The sequence below is a fragment of the Pseudopipra pipra genome, chromosome 12, assembly GCF_036250125.1.
Source record: "Pseudopipra pipra isolate bDixPip1 chromosome 12, bDixPip1.hap1, whole genome shotgun sequence".
In the NCBI taxonomy this organism is placed as follows: domain Eukaryota; kingdom Metazoa; phylum Chordata; class Aves; order Passeriformes; family Pipridae; genus Pseudopipra; species Pseudopipra pipra.
Window position 1 is genome coordinate 20,767,388 of NC_087560.1, and position 23,371 is coordinate 20,790,758.

At 51.8% G+C, this 23,371-nt stretch overlaps 2 protein-coding genes and 1 non-coding gene across 9 annotated transcripts in view; 1 reads left to right on the plus strand and 2 right to left on the minus strand.

Moving 5' to 3' along the window:
• Window positions 1-1,851: 1,851 nt before the first annotated feature.
• Window positions 1,852-18,597, minus strand: MORF4L1 (mortality factor 4 like 1). Of its 3 annotated transcripts, none has more exons than XM_064669343.1 (14): window positions 18,470-18,597; window positions 16,198-16,244; window positions 13,827-13,894; window positions 12,077-12,103; window positions 11,584-11,670; window positions 11,350-11,430; window positions 9,221-9,283; window positions 7,052-7,077; window positions 6,414-6,502; window positions 6,210-6,311; window positions 5,653-5,741; window positions 4,382-4,554; window positions 3,991-4,075; window positions 1,852-2,502 (listed from the first exon to the last, which is right to left on the minus strand). In XM_064669343.1, the coding sequence occupies exons 1-14, from the start codon at window positions 18,507-18,509 to the stop codon at window positions 2,418-2,420; spliced, it is 1,062 nt and encodes a 353-aa protein (XP_064525413.1). In that variant the 5' UTR covers window positions 18,510-18,597; the 3' UTR covers window positions 1,852-2,417. The 3 variants fall into 3 exon arrangements, with proteins under 3 accessions (XP_064525413.1, XP_064525412.1, XP_064525414.1); XM_064669342.1 differs by having other exon boundaries at window positions 12,077-12,142; XM_064669344.1 differs by lacking the exon at window positions 12,077-12,103 and having other exon boundaries at window positions 18,470-18,596.
• A 167-nt stretch (window positions 18,598-18,764) lies between these two features.
• TRNAK-CUU (transfer RNA lysine (anticodon CUU)) lies at window positions 18,765-18,837 on the minus strand. Its single transcript has one exon. It is a non-coding gene; the product is annotated as a tRNA-Lys (tRNA).
• Window positions 18,838-19,456: 619 nt separating this feature from the next.
• The window catches only part of ADAMTS7 (ADAM metallopeptidase with thrombospondin type 1 motif 7), a 35,200-nt gene continuing 31,285 nt past the window's right edge, over window positions 19,457-23,371 (plus strand). For 4 of the 5 annotated variants that reach the window (XM_064669345.1, XM_064669346.1, XM_064669347.1 and 1 more), the window contains exons 1-3: window positions 19,457-19,570; window positions 20,335-20,684; window positions 21,710-21,881. In XM_064669345.1, coding sequence (XP_064525415.1) covers window positions 19,471-19,570; window positions 20,335-20,684; window positions 21,710-21,881 — 622 coding nt within the window. In that variant the 5' untranslated portion in view covers window positions 19,457-19,470. The remainder of the gene's footprint in view (window positions 19,571-20,334; window positions 20,685-21,709; window positions 21,882-23,371) is intronic. The other variant, XM_064669348.1, reaches the window with a different exon arrangement.

Below are 23,371 nucleotides of genomic sequence, written 5' to 3' on the forward strand. Positions count from 1 at the left end.
CGGCCACCACCTCCAAACAAAACTGTTTCTCACCTATAAATACACCTTCTGCAGGAGGAGCTTGGCCAGCCCAGGGCACCCACAGACCCCAAGTTCACCATCCACCTCTGCAGGGATACACGAACCAGCCCCGCAGACACTGGCACAGCTGCAGGCACTCCATCCCACACCCAGCTCAGGAGACTTGGCTGAGGAGGGGATGAGTCCCCAGCACGATCCAGCCCTGGAGCTGTGAGGGACAGGCCACACTCGTCCCACAGCACTGGGAGCAGAAGGAGCTTTCATGTGCTTGGGTACCAGGCAGGTGTTGTAGCCCCTCACCTTGCAGAGACACAGCCTCAGCAGGGCTTCACCCCTGAGCTTGGCACGGCAGGATGATTGGAGAGGCCTTTTCCAACCTAAAGGACTCTGGGAAATTGCTGCCTGGAAGCTGATGATTGATGCCTCAGGCCATCAGGGGACACTTCACCCTTCCCAGGAGCTGGAAGGAGCAGAGGCTTCCCAGCTTGGAGAGGCCACACAGCACCAGGCACATCCCCTCCCTGGGGAGGCCGAGCATGGCAGGAGCAAAGCCCTCCTGCATCCAGAACACCCCTTGGCTGGGGAGGCAGAGACAGGACTGAGCCTCCCACTCCCTGCCTCACCTCCCTTCCCTGCCTGTGGACAGCCTGGAAAACAGAGCAGGTGGTGCCTCCTGAGCTCAGCAGAGGAGCAGCAGAGCAGGGAAGGAGGCCCAGCAGGTCCCTCCATGTGAGGGGAATGTGGCTGTGACCCCCCCAGGATACAGGCCTTGCCCAGGGCTGTGGGCTGGCAGCACCTCCAGCTCCTGCTCCCACCCTCACCCTGGCTGTCCTGCTCTTGATTTTCCAGCAGGACACCAGGGAGCTTCCCACATAACAACAGGATCCCCAGAAGATCCATCCAGGTCTCGGTACAAACACCGTTCTCTGAACACAAGCACTGACAGCGAAAGGTTGTTTTCCCTCTTGGGGCAGCTGGCAAAGGATAAATCCATTGTTCAGCCCAGAACACGGTCCTGGCTCTGGTTAACACGGTGATAAATAACGAGCAGTAGCTAATTAACCTAATGAATCTGTGAAAGAGCAGACAGTGACTGGAACAGCCCCAGGAGCCAGAGAAGCACCCACCTTCCCAGGGCTCCAGGGCTGCTCCCTCCCAGCCCCCATCCCTACTCTGCCTGCCCTGGGCAGGATTGCTGGCAGGAACCCACCTCGGAAGCGCTGCGGCAGCTCCCAGCCCTGCCTCAGTTTCCATGGCAACTTCCCCTCACATCATTGCTCAATATTGTTCTTTTTCCATTCAACAGCAGATCCTGCTGCTCTTTTGAACAGCTCGTTATCCTGCCGGACCATCCCTGGCCCGGCCCCGCCCTGCACAGCTCAGCACCCGCTGGGTGGGTCTCTGTGCTCCGGTACAGGAGGGCACAGGGGCAGGGTGGGACACGACCCTGCTGGATTCCTGTCCAGGGAATCTGCTCACACCTTCCCTCAGCCCATCCTCACACACAGGCAGCTCCTGGGAAGGTGCAGCCCATGTCTGGGGACATGTGGGTGCAGGACCCTCCCGTTTCTCAGTCCCCACAGGAAGGGCACAATTCCACCCCACCCACACCAGAACAGCCCTTGGATCCCCAGATACTGTGATTTCCTGAAGTAACATCTGTGATTAAAACCTGGTGTTTTGCCTGGAAATAGCAGCTACTCAGGCCAGAGCCAAGTCCTGCAACACCATTAATACATGTCCCCAAACCCCTCATTCCCTTGGCTCGTCCTGGCCAGGACACTCACGGGGCAGGGACTTGACAGGAACACAAACATCAGAAACAACATCTGAAATTAAAAAAGTTTATTTGCAGCTCTGTAAAACAGCTCCATGAAAGACCAACATTTCCAAACACTACGAGATGAGAACACGTTTTCCTACTGTTAGAATATAAAAAAAAGTCACAGTCCTTCAACTACCCCAAGAGAAGCGAACATTTACAGACCAAACATGGCACTTGCACCACCACCGAGTCACTGGGTCGAGTCAGACAGTCAATAGCACCAGCACAGGTGACACAGCCCCGGGGGTCTGTCAGACTATGGAATAAAGCAGGTTAGAGAGGCCAAGCCTCGTTCAGAGCAGCCCTACGAGCACGGAGTTCATACAGAGACACACCAAACATGTTCCTTCACACCCCACCGACACAAACAGCGAGCCAGGAACAGCACAGAGCTCCAGGGAGCTCCGGGCGTCCACCTGGGACAGGAAATCTTCAGGACTTTACATGCCAGCTCCATTTCACACACACAACTTTGTTCACCTTATGTTTACAGGGCCTGTGCAAGAGCTGTGCAGTGGGGAGGTGAAGGACAGGATGCAGAAGTGGACAGTTGCAGGGATCCAGAGTGGGATTACACCGCTTTCCGGTGGTACTCCGGAGGGGCCACTTCATAGTCACTGGCACTGAACAATGCAGAGGAATTCTTTGCTAAATACCTACAGAAGTAATAAATAGATTAAATTACCTTCCTGCCCAAATTCTCCACCGTTCAGAACCGTGTGAGTCCTCAGGTGTCAGCCCAGAGCACACGATGGGATTTGAGCAGCACAAATCTCACACCAGCTGTGTCAGGTTAACTCCACATTTGACAGCTCAGGCCAAAAAATCAATTAAAAACCAAAATCAATTCCAAGCAAGCTGTCAAACTGCTCTGGCTCCAGGTGAGGTCAAGATTAATAAGATGAAACAGCTGACATTTGAGGTTCAGGCAGCTGCAGTACATCCACTATGACCTACTCAAAGGGAGAGGGAACAGGACCCCAGGGAGTTCTGTCTGCACAAACAGGGAACCTCAGGGGCTGAATGAATGATGGCAAAACAAGGGATGGCCAAAGATAAACGTTATGTGCCCCTCAAATCTCATCAAATGGATTCAGGGATTTCTGGTCACTGGCTTCACATTTCTGCCTTTACAGCCCAAGCTCTTCAGACCTGCATTCACCTCAGACTGACCCAAAAGACCAGGATCTACTCGAGGCTCTCAGGCTATTCCAAGGCAGCTTTCCCCTGGCTTTCAGGCTGATCCATTCCAAGCCCTGCTGCAGAGCCATCCTGGATTTACTGAAGGTTTTCTTTCAACTTCCAATTGCTTATCCAATCACATAATCCTGGAATGGTTTGGGTTGGAAGGGACCTTAAAGCTCATCTCATTTCACATTAAAGCCTTTTATTATCATTCAGGATGGTGTTTTCCTCCCAGATATCCCACAGCCACAGGGCTGCAGCACAAGCACACTAAAGCTCCAGTGACTGTCTGTCCCAGAAAAAACATCCATAAAGTTCATCAGTTTTTAAATATTTGCTCAATTGCTGTTGAGTAACTGTTGTGTAATTCAACAGCTTGCTGGAATTATCATCATCTGCTTTTTATAGCAACTAGAAATAAAAGTTGAAGCATTTATTTTGAAACAAGTAGCAGATTTAGGCAGTTTAGAAGTGCAGATTAGCAGAATCCAGGAATGGTTTGCATTGGAAGGGACTTTAAAGCTCATGCCATCCCACCCCTGCCATGGGCAGGGACACCTTCCACTAGCCCAGGTGGCTCCAAGTTCATCCAACCTGGCCTTGGACACTTCCAGGGATCCAGGGGCAGCCACAGCTTCTCTGGGCAACCTGTGCCAGGGCCTGCCCACCCTCATAGCCAGGAATTCCTTCCCAATATCCCATCCAACCCTGCCCTCTGGCAGTGGGAAGCCATTCCCCCTTGTGCTGGCACTAGCAATAACCTCAGTGTAACAGGAGAGAATTAAAACCAGTCTTACTGTGCTCCTGTACAGCAGTCAGAGCTTCACTGGGATCCAACTGCGAAGATCCCACACACAGGCCCCAAATCATACAACTATTCACTGAAAACAGGCAGCAACACAACAGCCTGTGCTTCCTGAACTTTGCCTTTCTTGCTGCAAGACCTTCCCAGTACTTACTTTAAGAAGTCATGCAAATAGTTTAACAGCAAGGCCAGACTCTTCTCGTCCAGGGGCGTGTAGGCGAGCATGGCTCCGATCCGCACTGCTCCGAAGGAAGGAGCACTGGTTACTCACAGAACACCTTCACAAGGACTGCAGCACAGCCCACAACTTCACAGTAGCACAGAAAAGCAGCCCAGCAACCTACTCCAATATGCACAAGCTCAACGGGACTGTTAAAAGCCCATTTCCACCCCAAAGCCCCCAATGACTCTGAGCATTTTGGATACGTGGAGCGAGGAAAGAGTGAACCCACGATCCAGAGCTGCCTGTCACGGACTCAAGAGGGGAAAACAAGTATCTGAATCCTTCCAACTGCTCTTCCTCACCCTGCCGAGGTGGTACTCACCAAACAGCCTCAGGAGGTGTGGGGCACCATAGACCTGAGACATGGGAGCATCCGGGTGATCCGCCAGGATTTCGGCGTATTGGGGCCTCTCGAACTTGTAGAGCAGCTGAGTTCCCAGCATGACGTTGAAATACTCCTTAATTCCAGCCACCACCTCGTTGACAGCGTATTCCCTGGGGACAGAGCACACTGCCAGCCTTGCTCCAAGGATGGGATGGACACAGGGGGAGCCCTGGCTTGGTGAGACCAGCAAAATCCTGAGGATCTTGGGCAGGCCTTCAGATCTTCCAAGGAAGTTTGTCTGGAGACCTTACAATGTACAGCCACGGGGAGTGGTGCATTTCCAGACCTCCCTTGAAAATGGGCTGTTCTGAACTCAGGATTCAGGCAAACCAAGAGCAGCCTTGTTTTTAGTCACCCACTCAGAGAGATGAACTCTTGGAGCAGCCCTTCCAAAGGAACAGGCAGGATTTTAGGGACACTCACCAGCTCTTCTCTTTTCATCAAAGCTCATCCCAACTCACAACACTTTAAAAGTACAATATTGAAGTAACTGGACTGAACTCCTGCTTAAAGAGAGGGACAGCCCCCAGTATTTCAGGCACCTGATCCCTTCTTCCCAGACCTCTCCTGCCATATTCCTGCAGGCCTCCAAGTGCACCCTGCCTGGACAGGAATTGGTGACACTGAGCAGCCCAGCCCTCACTCCACCCTGCCAACACATCCAGAGCAGACATCAGGACAATTACAGAGGAGGTTAAAACACCCTGACAAGTCAACAATCTGCCTCCTCCTGAATGGCAGAAAATAACTTCCCCTTTCTGTTCTCTCTCCCTTTCAAACAGGAAAGGCTCCTTCAGAATAAACACACCTTGTTTTGGTCAGGGCTGACTGCTGGGGTAATTACAAATGAGTAATTAGCTCTGCTCATCTGAATGTTTTACCAGTCCTCATGCACCTCCCTGTCCCTGTGCCTGGGAGGGAGCCCAGCAGCTCTGAGCTCACCTACCAGGCAGCTCTTCTGGGCTCTTTGTATCATCTTCCCTCAGGAGAAGGCTTGGGAAAAGGGGGAGAAGCAGAAATAATACCCAGAAAGCAGAACTGCAGCCTGGAATTACCCCCTCAAGATTTCTGAACTCCTCCATCACCTTGGTCTTGGAACAGGATGCTGGACACTGGGCTGGGCCTTGGTTCACAAGTTTACTTGACTTTTCCAAGTCCAACAACAACAGCAAAAGAAGTGTTTAAGGCTGGAAATGGCCACAACTCACTTGTTATCAGTATTTCCTCGGGATTTTTTGTAGTTTGCATAATCCTCTAAAATGGAGTCAACATTCTTCTTGGCAGGAAGGTAGAAGAGCTGCAAAGAAGTAAAACAGAACAAATACAAGTTGCCTAATTTTTGCAGACATTTATACCTGGAAGCTGAATTGAAACCAATGCACACAAGGGCATTTTCTAGACTGAAAACAGCAGGTTATGTGTTATTAAAGGAACACCCCAACTGTTTTAATGGACATACAAAACCCCAACCAACCTGAGCACCCTGGGCCATGGAAGGTGTCCCTGCCCATGGCAGGGAGTGGAATGAGACTGGCTTTCATGTCCCTTCCCACCCAAACCATCCCAGGATTCCAGGACTATATCCATGTTTCCATTTAACTCCTGTGCTGCTCAACAGCAACCTGATGATGAACTCCTGAATTAGAGTTAAATAAAGTCATGCCAAGAGTCACAGGTACACAGCAAGGCACACACGTGCCCCCCCAGACTGGACCATGAGTTTCACACCTCTGGGATGGCCCAAACTGTTCTCCTGCCCAGTCACCTGCTTCTGCCTGGTGATCAAGTCCCAGTCATCTACCAGCCATGGCTTCAGCTCTTCTGGGATCTTCACCTTCACTTCAACTCTGTTCATAAATGTTTCCTCCTGAGAAAAGCAAAGCCACACTCATCACTCCAGGTGTTAATGGTGAGCACAGCCCCCTTCCTGTTTTCCACCCAGATCCTGGGAGGGGATGGCAACACTCACACTTTCCACCGTGGGATCTACTCGAGCCCTTTTCTTCCTCGGGGGCTGGGGAGTCTCACTGGTGCTGCTCCCCTCTCCAATGCCTGGAGCTGTGCACAACACAGGCTTCATCAGTGAGAAACACCAGGGAAGATTTACCAGAAGGATTTAAGACAGATCACCTTTTGGTTTGGTTGGTTTCTGGGTGACATGTTACTCGTGTGCTGGCAGTCCCACATTTGGGGCACTTCAAACTGCACCAACACGTGCCTGAAGGTGGAGGTTTCTGCACTAAAACCAAACCAATGTGTCACTGTCTGTAATATTCTCTAGCACAGTTTTTGGGCCCAGTAGCTCAGCTTTGCAGCTGTGTCCCACCTCCAGCTCAGTAAGAAAACATAAGTCAGACTCAGGAAGTTATTTCCACAGATCCAGGGAGATCTCACTTGGCTTTTAATCTGCAAGAGGTCAAAAAATCCTGACAGACTGAAACAAGTAGATCTTGTGCAAAGCAGAAGAGTGTGCACCCCTCCTGGGCAGGGAGGGACTGAGGAGTGCAGGAGGGACAGCACAAGGGAACAGTAATTACAGATTTAAGGTCTTTCCAGCTAAGAATCCTTCACTAAGGGGATCCACTTATATACAAAATATATACTTACTTTTCTGCTTGTTCTTTTTTGTTTTCCTGCAAAGAGAACACAAATTATTGCAAATATGAAGAGAGTGGTACTTCAGGAAGCCAAAGCAGAAAGCCAGAACAATTGTCTACTAAGTTCAGTGCAAGGAGCAGATACTCAGGGGCCTGGGGAGTGTTTAGATAAAAACACAGGAAAGAAATATCAGCTATGACTTCACAGTTACAATACTACAAGATTTTTCATGTAACAGGTTAGAATTCACCTTTTCTTTGGATGTTTTGTCCTTCCCAAGTGCTCCTGGAGAACTACACTAGATCTGTAGGTGTTCTAATTCTGTATTTCAAACAGAACGTGGGACAAGGAAACAGAAGTGCTGGGAATTACCAGAGAAATCTCAGTCAACTGAATCAATTTCCAGTAAAATATTAAAAATCCCCCCAGTTTTACCACTACAGCAGCAGAGGGAAGTTTCAGTAGCACTTTGTTTGTTTGCTACCCATTTTCATAAAGTTTTAACTGGAGTACGACCAGTCACGTCTCAGTTTTCTCCCTGCTAACAGCAGGCCAGTTCAGCTGCTCCAAAAGCAGTTTGTGTGGACAGAACTCATTACCAGTAAGAGATTATTTCCTTGCAAATTCACTACCACCTCAAGTGACTCGTTTTCAGGCTCTGAGCTGGGTTTATCTGGGCCAGGAAAAAGGCAGAGTCCCCAGGAAGGGCTGAAGATAGGAAGAGTAAGGGTTGTTTGGTTTGGTTTTTTTTTAAAACTTCAAGTCAAACAAGCACTAGGCTGAAACTGGGGGCAGAATAAAGCTCATCTCTCCAGAAAGAAGGAGCAATGGCCAAGTGAAGCCACTGATAGTGGACTGGTGTATTGAAGAGAAAGGCTTTTCTTCCAAACCTAAAGTAAACAGGGAGGAACAGGGAGTTCTTCCCAGAATTAAAATCACAAGATAAAAATTATGTTAAGCATCAGAATTGAAGCAGAGTTTTAACCACTGGAACAGAGGGGCAATATAATATAAATAATGTAAAGTCCTTATCAAATATAAAGCTGAACAGCACCAAGCAGGTGCCTCATGCTGCAGATAATCCTCTCCTGCAAGGACAAGTGGAATGCAAGTCCTGAAGGGACACAAGAGATTGAACTTACTTAGGATGGGTTAAACACATCCTTTTGTGCCACTTCACAACCACATGGGAACAGAAGCCCCAAACTTGCACTGCCTTCTCTTTCCACAGCCCAGCTGTGCATTCCCCTCTTTCTCCCTTCACTGCCACTTTTCACTGAACTGGACAACAAAACTGAAAAGCACCATGGAAGCCTCAAAGAAGCTTCTGTGGAAAGAATTTTAATTAAAAGCCTGAACAGAGGTGGGAGGTGCTGAAGATCTCACAGCTCAAACTCAGAGGAGGAATGTGGTGGGGGGGTCACAACAGTGAAAGGTGAAGCCTGAAGAACTGAGCAATCTTTCCCCAAGACAGATGAAAAACACCAAAAAGCCCCAAAGCAGCAGACATTAAAATGACAGGAGTCATCCTCCTCCTTCCTCACCTCTTCAAAAAGAGAACAGGCTGCCACAAGATGATGGGGAGGCCAGAAGTCCAAAGGGTTCAGAAGTTACTGGATAAATATAAGACAGTCCCACACAGGGACATTAAACCATCACATGGACACAGCCTCCAGCTCTGAGGCCCCTCAGTCACAGAGGGCTGGAAGCACAGAGGTGTTTGGGGAGAGCATCTCTGGCCCTGACTCACTGGTTCCCTCTGGGAATCCCTCTGGGCACACGTTACTGGTGGCCAGAGAGGAGGAGGGAAAGGAACCTCCAGCCTGAGCCAGTCCCAGAGCTGCCCCAGCCCTGCACAACTGGCAGGGTTTGGATGGTGTTTGGCATTTGGAGGGCCTGGAGTGCCTGGGAGAGCCACCAGCTGTGCCCAAGGGAGCAGGGAATGCCCCAAGCCAGGCAGACAACACACCTTGGCACGTTCAGGTCAACAAGATTTGTATTAGCAGAAAAAACAGCTAATGCTGGTTTTAAATAAACCCACCACCAAACCAATCCACTGCTGCCAAACCTACATGACCCAGCTGAGGACTCTGAGAGTCTGTACAACAAGTGTAGGGAAGCAAAGAGGTTTGGATTGCAGGACAGGCCCCCTGGTGTGACAGCACAGCCCTGACTCACCGTGTGGAGATGGCAGGGGTCTCCAGACAGCAAACAGTGTGGGCTCCATCCCGGCGGAAGAACCTGCGGGTGAGGACACAGTGTCAGACCTGGTGCTCAGCCTTCAGCTGGGTCTAAGCACTTCCTCTCCCTCAGCCTCCAAGAAGGGGAGACAAATAGGGAGGCTTTGCTGGAAGCAGCACTGAGGGAAGCACTGGATGTGGTTTTGGCCAGAGATGAGCAGCAAGCTCAGTGTAACAACATGGGACCTGTTCTGACCCACCTCCCCCAGGCCAGGCTGCTGCTCCAACAACAGCCTCCCTCTCCCCCTTCACAACTCAAAATCCATCACCAAAGAATTAGTTTTTCCAATCAGTGAAACAGAAGTTTCAGAGAACTACCTTATGTCTGCCTTGCTCTGCTAGAGACAGCCACAAGAGCTCAGGATAGTGGTGGCAGCAGAAAGCCAAGCCAGGCCCTTTCCAAAACTTGTTTCAACCAGGAATGAAGTCAGGCCTGGTAATGTCTGTAAAGCTTTACAGTTTCACAGGGGCTTAAACCAAAGTCATTTTTGCTGTTGGGTCTCCCTTGGACACAACATCAGGTGTGGGTGAGAGGATTAGCCCACATCTGACTTTAAGCCCAGGTTAACACTTAGTGTTTACTCAGCCAGAAACAACTCCCCCCTGCTCCCAGCCTGAGCTGCCTGGGTGACTCAAGCTGGAACCTACTCTGCAGTTACTCTTGCCATGCTCTCTGTAGTGCAAACTACACACTTACAACTGAGGCATCCCTGCCTCTGCCAGACTTACACCTGGCATTAACCCTCCTCCCACTGACTCACGTGTGAGACGGCTCTGGTGTGACAGCCCCTTAAGCAGCCAAATTAGTAATGGTCATAATTTAGACCTGGTTTAATTAGACTTTAATGACAATCATTATCAACTATCTACACAGAGAGGTGGGGTGGGCTTTTGTCACCCCCAGGAGAAGACAAGCAGCGCCTGGTCCCTGTCAGAGGTTGGTGCTGAGCTGACAGAGCACAAGCTGAGCTGGTGCTGGAGCCCCTGGGAGCCCCCAGCAGAGCACAGGGGAGCACCCCCAGCACTGGGGATCAGCCAGATCCACTGGCTCCCCATCCCAGAGACCAGGAGCCAATTACAGCCTGGGCTGGGCTTTGCTAATCCCAAAGTGAAACTGCTTCAGGATGCAGAGCAAACACCAACTAACTGACCCCAGTACTGCTGCCTTCTCAAACCAGTGATTCACAGTTCATAACAAAGCTGCCACAGATGACACATGAAATCTCAGGCTGCTGCCAAATCCACTTCTGAAGAACTGATGCCATTTCAGCAGCTTCCTCATGAACACCAGAATCATAAAGGGAGTCAGGAATTCAAAACATCCCATTAGCAATGACCATCTTCATAATTAAGCGAAACACTGCCCCAAACAGAGGAGTTTGGTGACAACTGAGCAAAGCAGCAGAGCTGCACTGACTGTGTGAGAATCTACCACACCACCTCTTCTGAAAACCAAAAGGATGGAGTGACAAGTCTTACAGTTACAGCCTCAAATTGATTTTTTCCAATAAATGTCTGAGCTTGCTTCTGGTCTCTTAAGATGTAAACCCATTTTTAATAGAGTATGGGTTTAGTTTTGTCAAAACCAGCCAAACAGACTCTTATAATGCAGTTTTGATAATTCTGCAGTGAGAAGGCATTGTAAGGATTTTATTCCCAAGTGCTTGCAGAGCCTGGAACAAGTGGGAAATTCTATATGAAAACTGATTTCACTGAGATACAAGAGACTTATGAGGAATCACCACTTTTTGAGTGTCAGGTCACCAACTCAAGAGGAACAGAGTGCAAAAATGTAGGATGTGTTTACTCAGTACCCCCATTCAGTCCTGAACTCTTCACCATCTAAAGGCAGTTTAATAAAATACTTCAACAAAGGCCTTTTTGACATCATGTAACACAGCTTTTGCATGGGCTGTGTCACAGGAAATGGAGTTTAACCTGCAGGTCCATTCTAAAAAAAATCCTACAGATCAACAGTAAAACAGACAAGCAAAGGTTTAAGAGCTGCTTGGGGTGGGGGGTTGGGGGTTGTTTTGTGTGTTTTTTTTTAAATAAAAACCTTCTTACACTTCAACATTCTTCTGCTGCAGACCAGAAGTTTTCTTGCCTGGAGCAGCTCCTCTCATCTTCCCCTCTGCATATTGTTCCCTTTAGAAAGAGGAAATTCATAAATGAGACTTTAATGGAAAAGAAGCTTGCTTTATTTTTTTTTAAACTCATTAACTTCCCTTGATACGTAGCTGTTGGATTGAAGCTCTTAAAAATATTTACTGAGAAGGATTTTCTACCAAAATTACTCACTGATTGGCCTTTTGAAGTTCTTTTTGTTTCTGCAGGTTGGTGTCCACGTATTTGAGCACTCTGCTTTCTGGAACCCATTCATCCCAGCTGCAAAAAAGCCAAAATACCAGATGATCACTCAAAAACTTCAAGAACAATTGCATTCTACACACAACAGTCAATTCAAAACTTCACAGAATTTGGGACTAAACTGCTTTTGTGTCAAGTCATGGACTGGCACAACTCAAGGTGTTCCCCACTGACTGAAGCTGGAATGGTTTTTCTAGGGAAGTGTAACCCTCAGGCATTTCCAAAGAATTTCCCAAACTTGAAGATGGGCAATTCAGGAGGGAGAGGACTGACTTTAACTCAAAAGAAGCATCACAGGAAAAAAAAATAATATTCCATGCTTACTAAATTACGGGACACCTGCAGCCATAATATATTAAGAAGCAAGTTTCCTTTATCTATTCCAACATTTTATAGGTTAACAAATTCAGCAATAAGATCTTACTGTAAGGAGAAGAGCTCTGATTTCTGTCTGTGAAGGAAACCAAGATGGAATGAATATTTGAAGAATCTGAACGATTTAAGAGAAGAGGTGTTGGGGAAATTGCCATTACGAGCAGCAATTCCACTCTGGCAAAGAGTGGGTCATCTGAGCAACCAGGTTATTTCAAATAAAACACATTAAAAGTGGCCAAGATATTCTAAAGTTAAAGCTCTTTCTAGGGAGTTCTGTGTCATTTTCCAAGAGCTGCCAGTGCTGGAGGGTGGAGTGGCCAAACCAACACTGCTACAGGAGTACCAGGGCTTCGGAGGGTGAACACAAGGCAAGCTCAGCATCCAAAAATTACAGAAAAACCACTCCAGCTGTACCCAAAGCTTATGTTTTTAGGCAGTGCTTTGGTAGCTCTTTAACTCCCTCCCTCCTGCCTGTGGAGCTGCAGGAGACGTTCCCAAGGTGCTGTGTAACCAGGGGACACGTTGCACTGCATGGGCAAGAAACCTTTTTGTGTCCTGACTGCTGACACTGGCAAAAAGCTTAGGAAGTCAAGCAATTAGCAAAGGCCCACAGCCAGAGAAGCCCAAGTGAAGGGCTCACAGTGCCCCAGAGCTCCCTGGCTCTTGCAGCAACGCCACTTTTAATGCTGGTAATTGGAAGCTTGAAGGCAAAGGAACTCAGCACAAGCAAGAAAAGCGGGATCGGGACACCAGTTCTGGCCCCTCCCTCGGGATAAACCAGGGGAGGAAGGACCAAATGTTTGCTGCCTCATTAACAGCCAGCACTGGAGCTGATTGTGCTCCTGGAGCCATGCACACTGAGCCAGTCCTGTCCTCTGGCAGGAGGGTGAGCAGCTGCAATTAAAAGTTACACAGAAAACACCAAGTTCTGCTTTGAGTCACATCAGTGAGATCAGCAGAGCTGTGACTGAGAGTCTTCAGCACTGAGATGAAACAAAACCAAAGCAAACAGGAAACTGCTCCCTGAGACTTCCAAGGCTGAGGAGCTGAAGCTTTTAATCACTGAGGAAAAACTCCACTTTTCCTGAGTTCGAACTGAGTGGCAGAACATAATTCAAAAACAGGGAAAAAAGGGCACCAATACAACAGCCTCCTGAAGTTTTCACCTTTAATGGCCTCATCATTTATTTCACAGAGTCACCTTTCCTTTTCAGCAACCCCTCAGCCAGAATCCTGTTATTTCTGCAGGAGGGAAAAGGATCTCCAAGTTTGCTTTATCAAGGGAGGCTGGAACCGAAGCACAGGCTACACCTGCCCCGTGAAGGGCTAACCCAGCCAGCCCTCCCCTGCTGAACACAGCCCTCAGCAGGCTGTGCTTCCCCAAAATTTGCTGCCAAACGTGGTGTAAAAGTCAAGCACAGGGTATGTGAGTGCAGTTTTGCTCCACCTCAGTAGGAGTTGCCTCTTCTACCAACGCATAACAAGGAAGTTTTCACAGCAGACATTTCTGCCAGGGAGGAATTACAGTAAGTATTTGCCCCTCTGAACAAACAGAATGCTACAGAGCATTCCCATCACTCTCCTGACACCCCAGGCTCTGCAGGAGATGGTTAGTTTGGCAATGTTTTCTTTGTGTTACTATAAATCATCAGCTCAGGTATAAAATCATTTAGGTTGGTCCCAGAGAACCTCCCCACACCAGGGACATTGGCAGTGCTGGTCCACCCAGCTCACACTCAAACAAAGCATCCTCCTCTAAAGGACAAAGGAACTGTGCTTTCATTTTGTGCAATACTTACTTTTTATTCCAACCACTGTAATGGATAAAGTATTTCACTTGCTTGTCCTTTATGGCAACCTTTACACACTGGAAGAGAGAGGAAAGGTCAGTCAGCCCCAAAGAGAACAAGGAGACTGGAATGAGTTTTGGTTTTTTAGCTTTCAGTTTAAACAAAGAGATTTCCGTGCAAGCACCTGGAATCCTGGCAGCTATCCCACAGCAGACACTGCCCTCTAACCCACAGTACTGCCTGCTGAGGGACTGGGAAGGGCAAAGCAAAGCTCTCCAGAGGGATTCCTTCCTTCAGGAGCAGGACCAGAACCCCTGAGGATGCCCCAGGAGTAGCCAAGCAGCTGCTTCCCTGCTCCAGGTGAGCCAAAGCCATTCCCTGGAGCTCATTCCCATCCAGCCCCCCCTCACAGACAGGTCAGCTGCTGGAACACAGGAACACCCAAGGTAAAATAAATAACAGGGGTGTCCCCAGGCACAGAGAGAGCCTTGTGTTCAGAGAGAGCTGCAGTAAGGGCTGGTTTGGGGTTAAGAATCTAAACAGGAGGTAAATAAGCACAGTTCTTTCCATCAGAAGACTGGCCTAGGGATACAGCTCAAGCAACCACAGCCACATTAAAAACCCAGCCAGGGGCAGGCCTCTTCCTGAAAAAACAGCCCAGAACAGAAAGTACATAACCCCAGCTAGGTCAGTCCCTGAACTTCTTGGCTATACAAATTAAATCCACCAAGTTCAGCACTTCACCCCCAGAGTCACAGTGGTGTTCTGGAGATGCTGAGACACAGGTGCCACTTGGCAGTGACAGAACAAGGGTGCTGTAAAACAGGAACAATGACCCTCTTGTAGCTCCAGCTTTTAGTTGCTTTTTAAGGATTTTTTCCCCATTGAAGTAAGAACTACTCAGAGAAGTTATAATTGCTGTTTCATTGCCATGCTGAATCACCCCTAAGTGTTATATAGTGTTCTGCTATACAACTCAAGAACGCAGTGTGATGTACCCTTCTAATTAAAAAAAACCTGCCAACAGAGAGGAACATCATATTCCAGTAACCATCTCCAAAATGCCACATATGGAACTTAAACTCAGGCACACTAGACTTGCACCCAGGAGCAAGGTTATGCTGCTCCTGCTGGAGCCAGTCCTGCACCAGGGGCTCATTCTGGCAGCCTGAAGTCAAACCCAGCCAAACACAGACTGTGCCCGTCTCTACTTGTCTTGAAGAACAAAAGGGCTGAGCACAAAGCAAAAGATGACTCAAGTATATTTCTGTACCAAAATACTTTTTTTGCTGGAGGTTAGAAGTGTTTTAAGTGACTCTCATTTAACTCTGCACTGTAGAGATGTACGAACAGTTCCCCTTTGCCACAACTCTTCACACTCCTCTACCACACACAAGTGCTTCCCTGACCATCCTGCTGTGGGACACCCCAGATGTGGTCAGGAACAAAACAAACCATGAATTGAGAGTCACTGAAGAAAAACAGATCAAAGGAACAGGAAGAAAGCAAAGGTTATTATTAATTACAACTTACAAAGCACCTTTTAATATTAAATGCTTCTAAGTAAATAAAGAAAACATTTTGCAATTAAAATTCAAGTTTATTCTGCCAGGACAGGAACTCAGAAGGATCCACTCTTATACAAACAGCCAGCCAAAAGCTTCTTGCCCACTGGGAAATCCCTTCCAGCACCAGGCTGGCAGAGCCAGACCCTGCTTAAATCCCACTCTGGATAAAGGAGAGGGACACAGCATGGAGAAGACCAAGTGCTTCCCTGCCACCAGCCCTCTGAAGCTGCCCCATCAGTTAACATTCACTGACACTAAATCCTAATGGATTTAAATCCCTGTTTGAGGTGCCCCAGGAATTTCTGCAAGTCCTCTAACCCAGAGAGCTACAGCAGCCCTTTTTTCCATTTCAGCAGGCAAATCCAGAGCTGCACCTCCAGCAAACCTGAGGCAGCAGGGTTACCCTCCACATTACAAATCTGCAATGCAGGTTCATGTGGTTAAAAAGCCAGAACTGGGAAGCAGAACTGGGAATGCCACTTCCTTTAGGACTGTAACCCAGCAGCTCCAAGTCCTGCAGGTGCAAATGCTTCCCAGTGTTCTGGGAACACGGCTCTATTGGATATTCCAACATGTGAAACCATCCAGCCTTTGGGAGTTTACCAGAATAACTGCAGCACCACTGGGCTTCCTGATTTTTTCCAATATTATAAAGCTCCAGGATTTAAAATTTCACACATCATCAAGTTTGCATTAATTTTCATTTCAGCCCTTGATCCCACCTAGTGAGGCACAGCAGGGAAACTAAAGCAATTCCTTATTTTCCTGGGGGGCAGTGAGAACCACCAGCAGCAACAAGCTGCCACACTTACCTTTGCTTCATAAAGGAGAGGTCCATGGAAACAAAGCACTCGCTCACCTGGAAGAAAGGTCCAGATAAACATCTTAGAACACCCCAGTGCCATCTCCATACCCCGTGTCAGCCAGGCCTGCCCACAGTGGGGCACAACAGCTGGGACTCTGGCAGGGAACTGCCACCAAAACTCACATCCCTGCCCCCACATCAGGCACTCCCACACCCCACTGCAAGGCTGGCACACACGACTCCCTCAAAGCCTCCAGTTCTGGCTGCAGACCCCAAAACACACTGGCTCCATACTGCACACTCCAAATGCTCACACAGCACACAGGGAAAACTGCCTGGCTCTGAGGGATCCTTCAGTCCTCTGACACTACACTTTGGTCTCCACCAGGACATTAACTCTCCTGAGAGATCCCACCTCTGCACCTCAAGCTTCTGACACATGAAGGCCACTGTCACCTGTGCACCTTTCCCTGCAGGAAGAACAGCACCTGGTATTCCCAGTGCAGTCAGGAAGAGACACCCCCCACACTTCCCCATCTGATGTGTGGGATGGAACAGTGCTGGGTCTGTGGAAGAGCAACAACAACTGTTCACTTTGAGGGTTTTATATAGGATGAGACTGTTCTTCACCCTGTTTTTTTTTCTCCTCAATGGCAAGGCCTTACTGTGTGGTTACACTGTGGGAATTTCAATGTACTTCACAGGATACCTGAGCCCAGATGTTTCCTTCTGGAAGCTGCAGTGCCTCACATTTTTTGGGGAGATGAGCTGCAGAACTAGAAAATGCTTCTGTGCATCAAGAAAGCAAAAGATTTAGAAAGGTTCTCACAGAAGTGCCCATTTTGATACATGACATGGTCAGTACTTTTATTTAAAGAAAGCAAATGTCAGTATAATTAAGGCTGACAATCAGAGGTGACATTATTCCCCTCCTGTGTCACCATGCTTACAAGTGCTGGTGGAAACACCTCTCTATTTCCATTGTTGTTCAGTGTTTTCTAGGTGAGATGTCCGCAGCTCCTGCGAAATACTTATTTTTAAAAATCACACAGCCGTTTGGCGTCCTTTGTTTCTGTGATAACCTGGCAGGCTCTCGCTCCCTCGCTGCAGCCTCTCCCGTGAATCCCCCACACTGCAGCGACACAGCCACACCTGTCCCTGATCCCAAAGGCCACCCCATCCCAGCGACACAGCCACACCTGTCCCTGATCCCAAAGGCCACCCCATCCCAGCGACACAGCCACACCTGTCCCTGATCCCAAAGGCCACCCCATCCCAGTGACACAGCCACACCTACCCCTGATCCCAAAGGCCACCCCATCCCAGCGACACAGCCACACCTACCCCTGATCCCAAAGGCCACCCCATCCCAGCGACACAGCCACACCTACCCCTGATCCCAAAGGCCACCCCATCCCAGTGACACAGCCACACCTGTCCCTGATCCCAAAGGCCACCCCATCCCAGCGACACAGCCACACCTGTCCCTGATCCCAAAGGCCACCCCATCCCAGCGACACAGCCACACCTACCCCTGATCCCAAAGGCCACCCCATCCCAGTGACACAGCCACACCTGTCCCTGATCCCAAAGGCCACCCCATCCCATCCCACCCCTGCCCTGGCCAGGGACACCTCCCACTGTCCCAGGCTGCTCCAAGCCCTGTCCAACCTGGCCCTGGGCACTTCCAGGGATGGGGCAGCCACCTTCCTATATTATTTCTCTTATTTATATCACTACCAACCACAATCGTAAGCTAAAAATCGAAACATATGCGGAAAAAGCCTGGCCAGGAGCCCGATTCACCCTCGTTCCCTCAGCCCCCGGTGCTTTGTGGCAAACATGGATTCCGGCACAGCCGCGACCCCGGCGCTGCCTGCACGGATCCCCCTGGTCTGAGCTCCCTCTCGGGGAAAAACAAACCTTCCACACGCGAGGAACGACCCCCTGACAGCCCCGGGGGTCGCAACAGCTTTAACGCCCAGGAAGGTCCGGGCCCTTCAAAGGGCGAGGAACCGAAGGGCCTTCAGAATAACAGGGGCTGGGAAGGGCCCGCGCGTCACTGGGAGGAAAGAGCAGGCACGGGAAGAGACAAAGACTGCGGGAATTCGGCTTTCCCACGAATTCCCAAATCCTCGGGGCTGAGCAGCGAGGGATTAGAGCGAGATCACCCTCCAGGCACGAGCACTGGGTGCAAATCGCCGCAGCGGGCAGCGACCGGCGGCCGCCGCCCCCCCGGGCCCCTCGCAGGGCACCCCACCCGCTCCCCTCGCACTCACCCTCCTGGAATTTGGGCTTGGGATCCTGCTTGGGCGCCATTTATAAGGGCCGGTCCCTGCTCCGCCCGCTCCCCGCGGGGCCTCAGCGCCCGCGCCGCATCCCGGCCCGGCCCCGCCGCGCAGCCGCGCCCCGGGCATGGCGGGACATGGAGTCCGGGCCATCCCCGCCCCCGGCGCACGCCGTGCGGGGGCACAGCACAGCGCCGGCTGTGCAGTGGCGGCCGCCGGGGCCGCGAGCAGCGAGAAAGGGGGAAAAATAATGGAAAAAAAAAGGAAGGAAGAGGAAAACTTAATGCGCCCAACGTGGGGCTCGAACCCACGACCCTGGGATTAAGAGTCCCATGCTCTACCGACTGAGCTAGCCGGGCGCTGTAGTACTCGTGCGCCGCCCTCGCCACTCGGCACAGCTCCGCGCGCCCGGCGCTGCGGCCGCCAGGGGGCGCGCGCGGTCCCCGCTCGTTTGCATATTACGTCATCGCTTATCTAAATATACATCTCCCTCTCAAGGCCGGCAGGGGCGGAGAAGAGGGAGACGCGGCCCTCCGGGGAAAGCTGCAGGGTGTGGGGGCCACGAGCGGCACCAGGAGGGGTGTTTAATGGCGCCAAGTTACCGCAGGTTTGCGCTCCCTATTCGTTTTAACCTGAGAGGAAATAAAGAGAGGCAGCGAGGGGTAGCACCGGCTGGGGGGGGACACGGCAGCGTCAGCCAAGCACTCTTTCCCATTTTCAACGAAAATTCGCCGAAATGTTTCCTTTTCCACCGCAATCCCCGCGGCGGAGCACGGAACGCAACGGGAGCGCCGCCAGGGGGCGCCCGAGCGCCGGCAGAGCGCGCTGCCCGCCCGGAGCCCCGCCCCCGATGCGCGTAGCCCCGCCCCCGATGCGCGTAGCCCCGCCCCCGATGCTCATAGCTCCGCCCCTCGATGCGCATAGCCCCGCCCCCGATGCTCATAGCCCCGCCCCCGCCGCCCCTGCCGGCGGGCTCCCCCAGCGCCGCAGCCATGGCGGCCCCGGCCGGGCTCCTGCCCCTGCTGCCCCTCCTGCCCCTCCTGCCCGGCCTGGCGCTGGCCGCGGGCACGGCCGCAGGGACCGCGGGGACAGGTCCGCGCGGGGACCGCGGGAGGGGCGCGCGGGGTGGGATGCGGGATGTCCGCGGGACGCGGGGATGTCTGCGCGGATCCCCGCGGGATGCCCGTGCGCCGTGGGGATGTCCGCGGGGATGCGCGGCGTGCTCCGCGGGGCCGTAGCCGGGCACCATGGTGCCCCCCGCCGCTGCAGCCCTTCCCCGGCGGGATGGGCAGGGTCGGACCCGGCTCCCCCCGGCACTCCCCGGTGCCCCCCGGCTCCCCCCGGCACTCCCCGGTGCCCCCCGGCTTCTCCCGGTTCTCCTGCGCTGCGCCCCAGCCAGGGAGGCTCCGGGGCGCTCAGTGCCCAGGGGTTGCTTTGCCCCCGGAGACGGCGTGCGAACACCGTTTCCAAGCTGGGATTTGATTTTTTGCGGGTTTTTTCGTTGTTTGGTTGGTGTTTTTTTTTACTGGCAGCTGGAGTTTAGCAGCGGGAGTGTGTGCATGGAAACCGGGACCAGCCCCGGCAGAGCGGAGCTCTGGAGCTGCCCGATCCCCCCGTCCCTCCCCACCCGATCCCTGACCCTGACCTTAACCCTGTCCCATGGCAAACCCTGACCCCCCAGGGGCACGAGGGGCTGGTCCCTGCTCTTCGCTGCTCCGTGCCGTCCCAGTGGACACCAGTGACCTGATCCAAGTGGTGTTTGGGTCCCTGCCGCGGGAGTTCACCCAGCGGAAGGAAGGGGTGGGCGAGGACAGGTGAGGAGCCCTGCAGGTAACCCCTGCACCCCCTCTCCCCAGAGCCGCCCCCGCCGCCCCCGGGCAGCGACATCGTTCATCCCATCAAGGTTGACGAGAGCGGATCCTTCTTGTCCTACGACCTGACCCACCGAGCCCTTCACCGGAGGTCTCCTGCCTCCAGGAGCAAGTTCCCTGCCTTCTACGAGCTGCATTACAAAGGACAACCCCTGAAATTCAACCTGAGCCTCAACAGGAACCTCCTGGCCCCGGGCTTTGTCAGCGAGAGGCGGTTCGGGGGCATCGCCGGCGCCAAGATCCAGCCGCACACCTCCAACCCCTGCCACATGATCGGGGAGGTTCGGAGCCGGGCGGAGGGAGGGCTGGCTGCCCTCAGCACCTGCGATGGCCTGGTAAGTACAGCCCTGACCCATAACGATCCTTAATCCACAAGGAAACAGGAGGAGCTAAGTCCCCCTTTCTGCTGAAAGCGACGGCAAAACTCCCGGCGGCAGCAGGGTCAGGATCCCAGCACGTAGGTCTGATGTGGCCGTGGATGAGCTGACTGTAAATTTCCCATGGATTCCAGTGGTTTGGGAACTCTCCGGGGCTGTGTTTCCTTGTTTGTGTCCAAATTCCCAAAGACAGCAATTCTCTGCCTTCTAGTACATAACTGTGTGGTTGTGAGGAGCACAGTGAGGGGCTCGGAGCTGGAGGTGTTAATGACAACACAGCTCGTGGGTACTGAAACTACTCCCTGTTTCCTGAACCCTCCCCTGCCTTGTTCCAAAGGTGATAGTGTGGAAGAGTAACAGTTTTGGGGGAAGGGTGTAAAACCTCCTGTGGGTTCACGGAAGTGGTGCCACGTAACTGGGGATGTGCAGATCCCCATTCCCGAGGGGGCTATGGGATGATAGGGGCATTGGGGTTGGGAACCCCTCTGTGTCCCCAGCATGGGCACGGGACAGAGGGAGGGATCACCAGCAGTGCCTGTGCTGGTGTCTCCCAGTTTGGAGGGATGACAACTCCATGGGATCCTTGGTCTGCTGCTGCTCTCAGGTGGGGGCTGTGTTTGCTTTTTGAGTTTTCTGTTTGAATAAATGGCTTTCCACTGCCAGAGGGCAGAGTTAGATGGGATATTGGGAAGGAATCCTTCCCTGGGAGGGTAGGGAGGCCCTGACACGAGTTGCCCAGAGAAGCTGTGGCTGCCCCATCCCTGGGAGTGTCCAAGGCCAGGTTGGACGGGGCGTGGAGCAACCTGGGCTAGTGGGAGGTGTCCCTGCCCATGGCAGGGGGTGGGATGGGGTGAGCTTTGAGGTCCCTTCCATCCCAAGCCATTCCAGGATTCTGTGATTCTAATGGTCACTCCCAGGCCCTTCAGTGTAACCCTGTGCTCAATGCAGGTGCCTTCACAGTGCCCCCTTGTCTCTCCTGCCAGAAAGGTGTGTTCCGGCTCCTCAACGAGGACTATTTCATCGAGCCGGTGGCCAGCAGCCCCCGGGAGGACGGGGCAGCTCAGCCCCACAGGATATACAAGCGCCAGGCCCCCAAGGACGGGGCAGAGCAGGGCTGGAGCCCCCCAGCCCCCCGGGAAACCTGCGGCGTGCCAGGTACTGCCCCTTCCTCTGGCAACGTTGGTGCCACCAGTGACTCAGTGTGTGCTGAACCCTAGCATGTGCCTCTCGCTCTCCTCTCCTGCCAGCCCTGCTGCAAGCAGGGAGATGATGGGGAGGCTGAGCCTTTGCTTTCATTCCCTTGAAAACTTCAGTTTAGACCTGCTGGGGCGTTGGACTTCGGGAGTGAAACCCCGTCACTGCCCAGGGAGTTCCTGCTGCAGGCAGAGAGTGTGTGGCTCCTTCTCTGTCCAGAGCACATGGGCTGGATAAACTCCCAAATGCAGGATTTCAAGTACTGAGGCTCAGTCCATCCCCAGCAGCTCAAGGGCACTGTACTCCTCGGTGAAGCTGCACCTTCCAGGCAGCACACCTTGGTTTGCTATTTCCTGGAGCTCTCTGCTTTCAGAAACTGGGGGGTTTTTGCTATGATCAGATTATTTTCAGGCATTCTTCTGATAATCTAAATTAATTATTTAATCTGTGGTAATAATCTTAACGGCTTCTTCAAGTCTTTGAATTCTTTTCTTGACTCAAGTCTATTCTTGACTTTGAAGTGTATCCTTGAAAATTCATTTCTCGGGGTGTACTATGGCCCCTGTGGATCTCCCTTGCAGTCAGGGCTAGCAGGGTGGATGTGCTGGGCATGCCCTGGAAAGGAATCCCAAAGTCTGTAGGATTTTAGTGACTGCCACCCTTCCATCCTGCCCTGATGTATTCCTGGTTTGCTTTGCAAAGCACCACAACAGCCAGATGGTGCCGGGCTGCTGGGTGTTGTTTAGCTTCTGTCAGTACGTGGTGCAGCCTGTCTGTACAGCTGGGCAAGTGTTTGAGAGGGATCATCCCACAGGAAAATGCCCCACGAGCCCCCCGGGACCCCTGGGCACCCTCTGCTCTGCAGTACCCTCACGTCCTGGCTGGAAGCTCAGCAGCCAAGGACACAATGGAAACGAGCTCCAAGGAAGCCACTGCGATTAAACTGTCACAGTGGTATTAGCAATTCATCAAATTATCCAGATAGTTGGGATTTTTCAGGCTGGGGGATCAAACGCCCTTTCACAGCTAACGTACACTACAGTCCATAAAATGTAAAAGTCCATTGTTAGGGAAGAGAGGCTGAGCCTCCCAAACTGGTCGTGAAAGCGATTCCCACTGTGTGGGATGAGGTTTGTAAAGCCTTCACCCAGCTTGGGGCTGACCCTGACCTTGATCTTGGAGCAGCGTCACAGGGAAAGGCTCCACTGGAGAATTCCCAGTTGCTGGTGTGCGTGAGGAGCTCTCCTCCGCCTCCGGCCCTGCTCAGCCCACTGAACATTCCTGTTGTTTCTCCTTGGGAAGGAGCAGAGTTCAGTCTCCATGTGCCTGAGGAAATCTCTGTGCTGTCCTGCCAGGTCTCGGCTCGCCCAGGGCACTGATGGCTGTGGGATTTGGCTCAAGACTTCAGTCCAGCTTTGGGGGCACAGAACTTATCCTGTTGGGAACTGTGC

Bases quoted from the DNA above. Each gene is read 5' to 3' on its own strand.
- MORF4L1 (XM_064669342.1), bottom strand. From the start codon at position 18,509: ATGGCGCCCAAGCAGGATCCCAAGCCCAAATTCCAGGAGG. The intron at 11,671-12,076 runs GTAAGATCTTAT...GCTTTTTTGCAG, and splicing joins TCAGAGCTCTTCTCCTTACA to CTGGGATGAATGGGTTCCAG. The intron at 9,284-11,349 runs GTAAGAAGGTTT...CCTCACCCGCAG, and splicing joins CAGCAGAAGAATGTTGAAGT to GTTCTTCCGCCGGGATGGAG.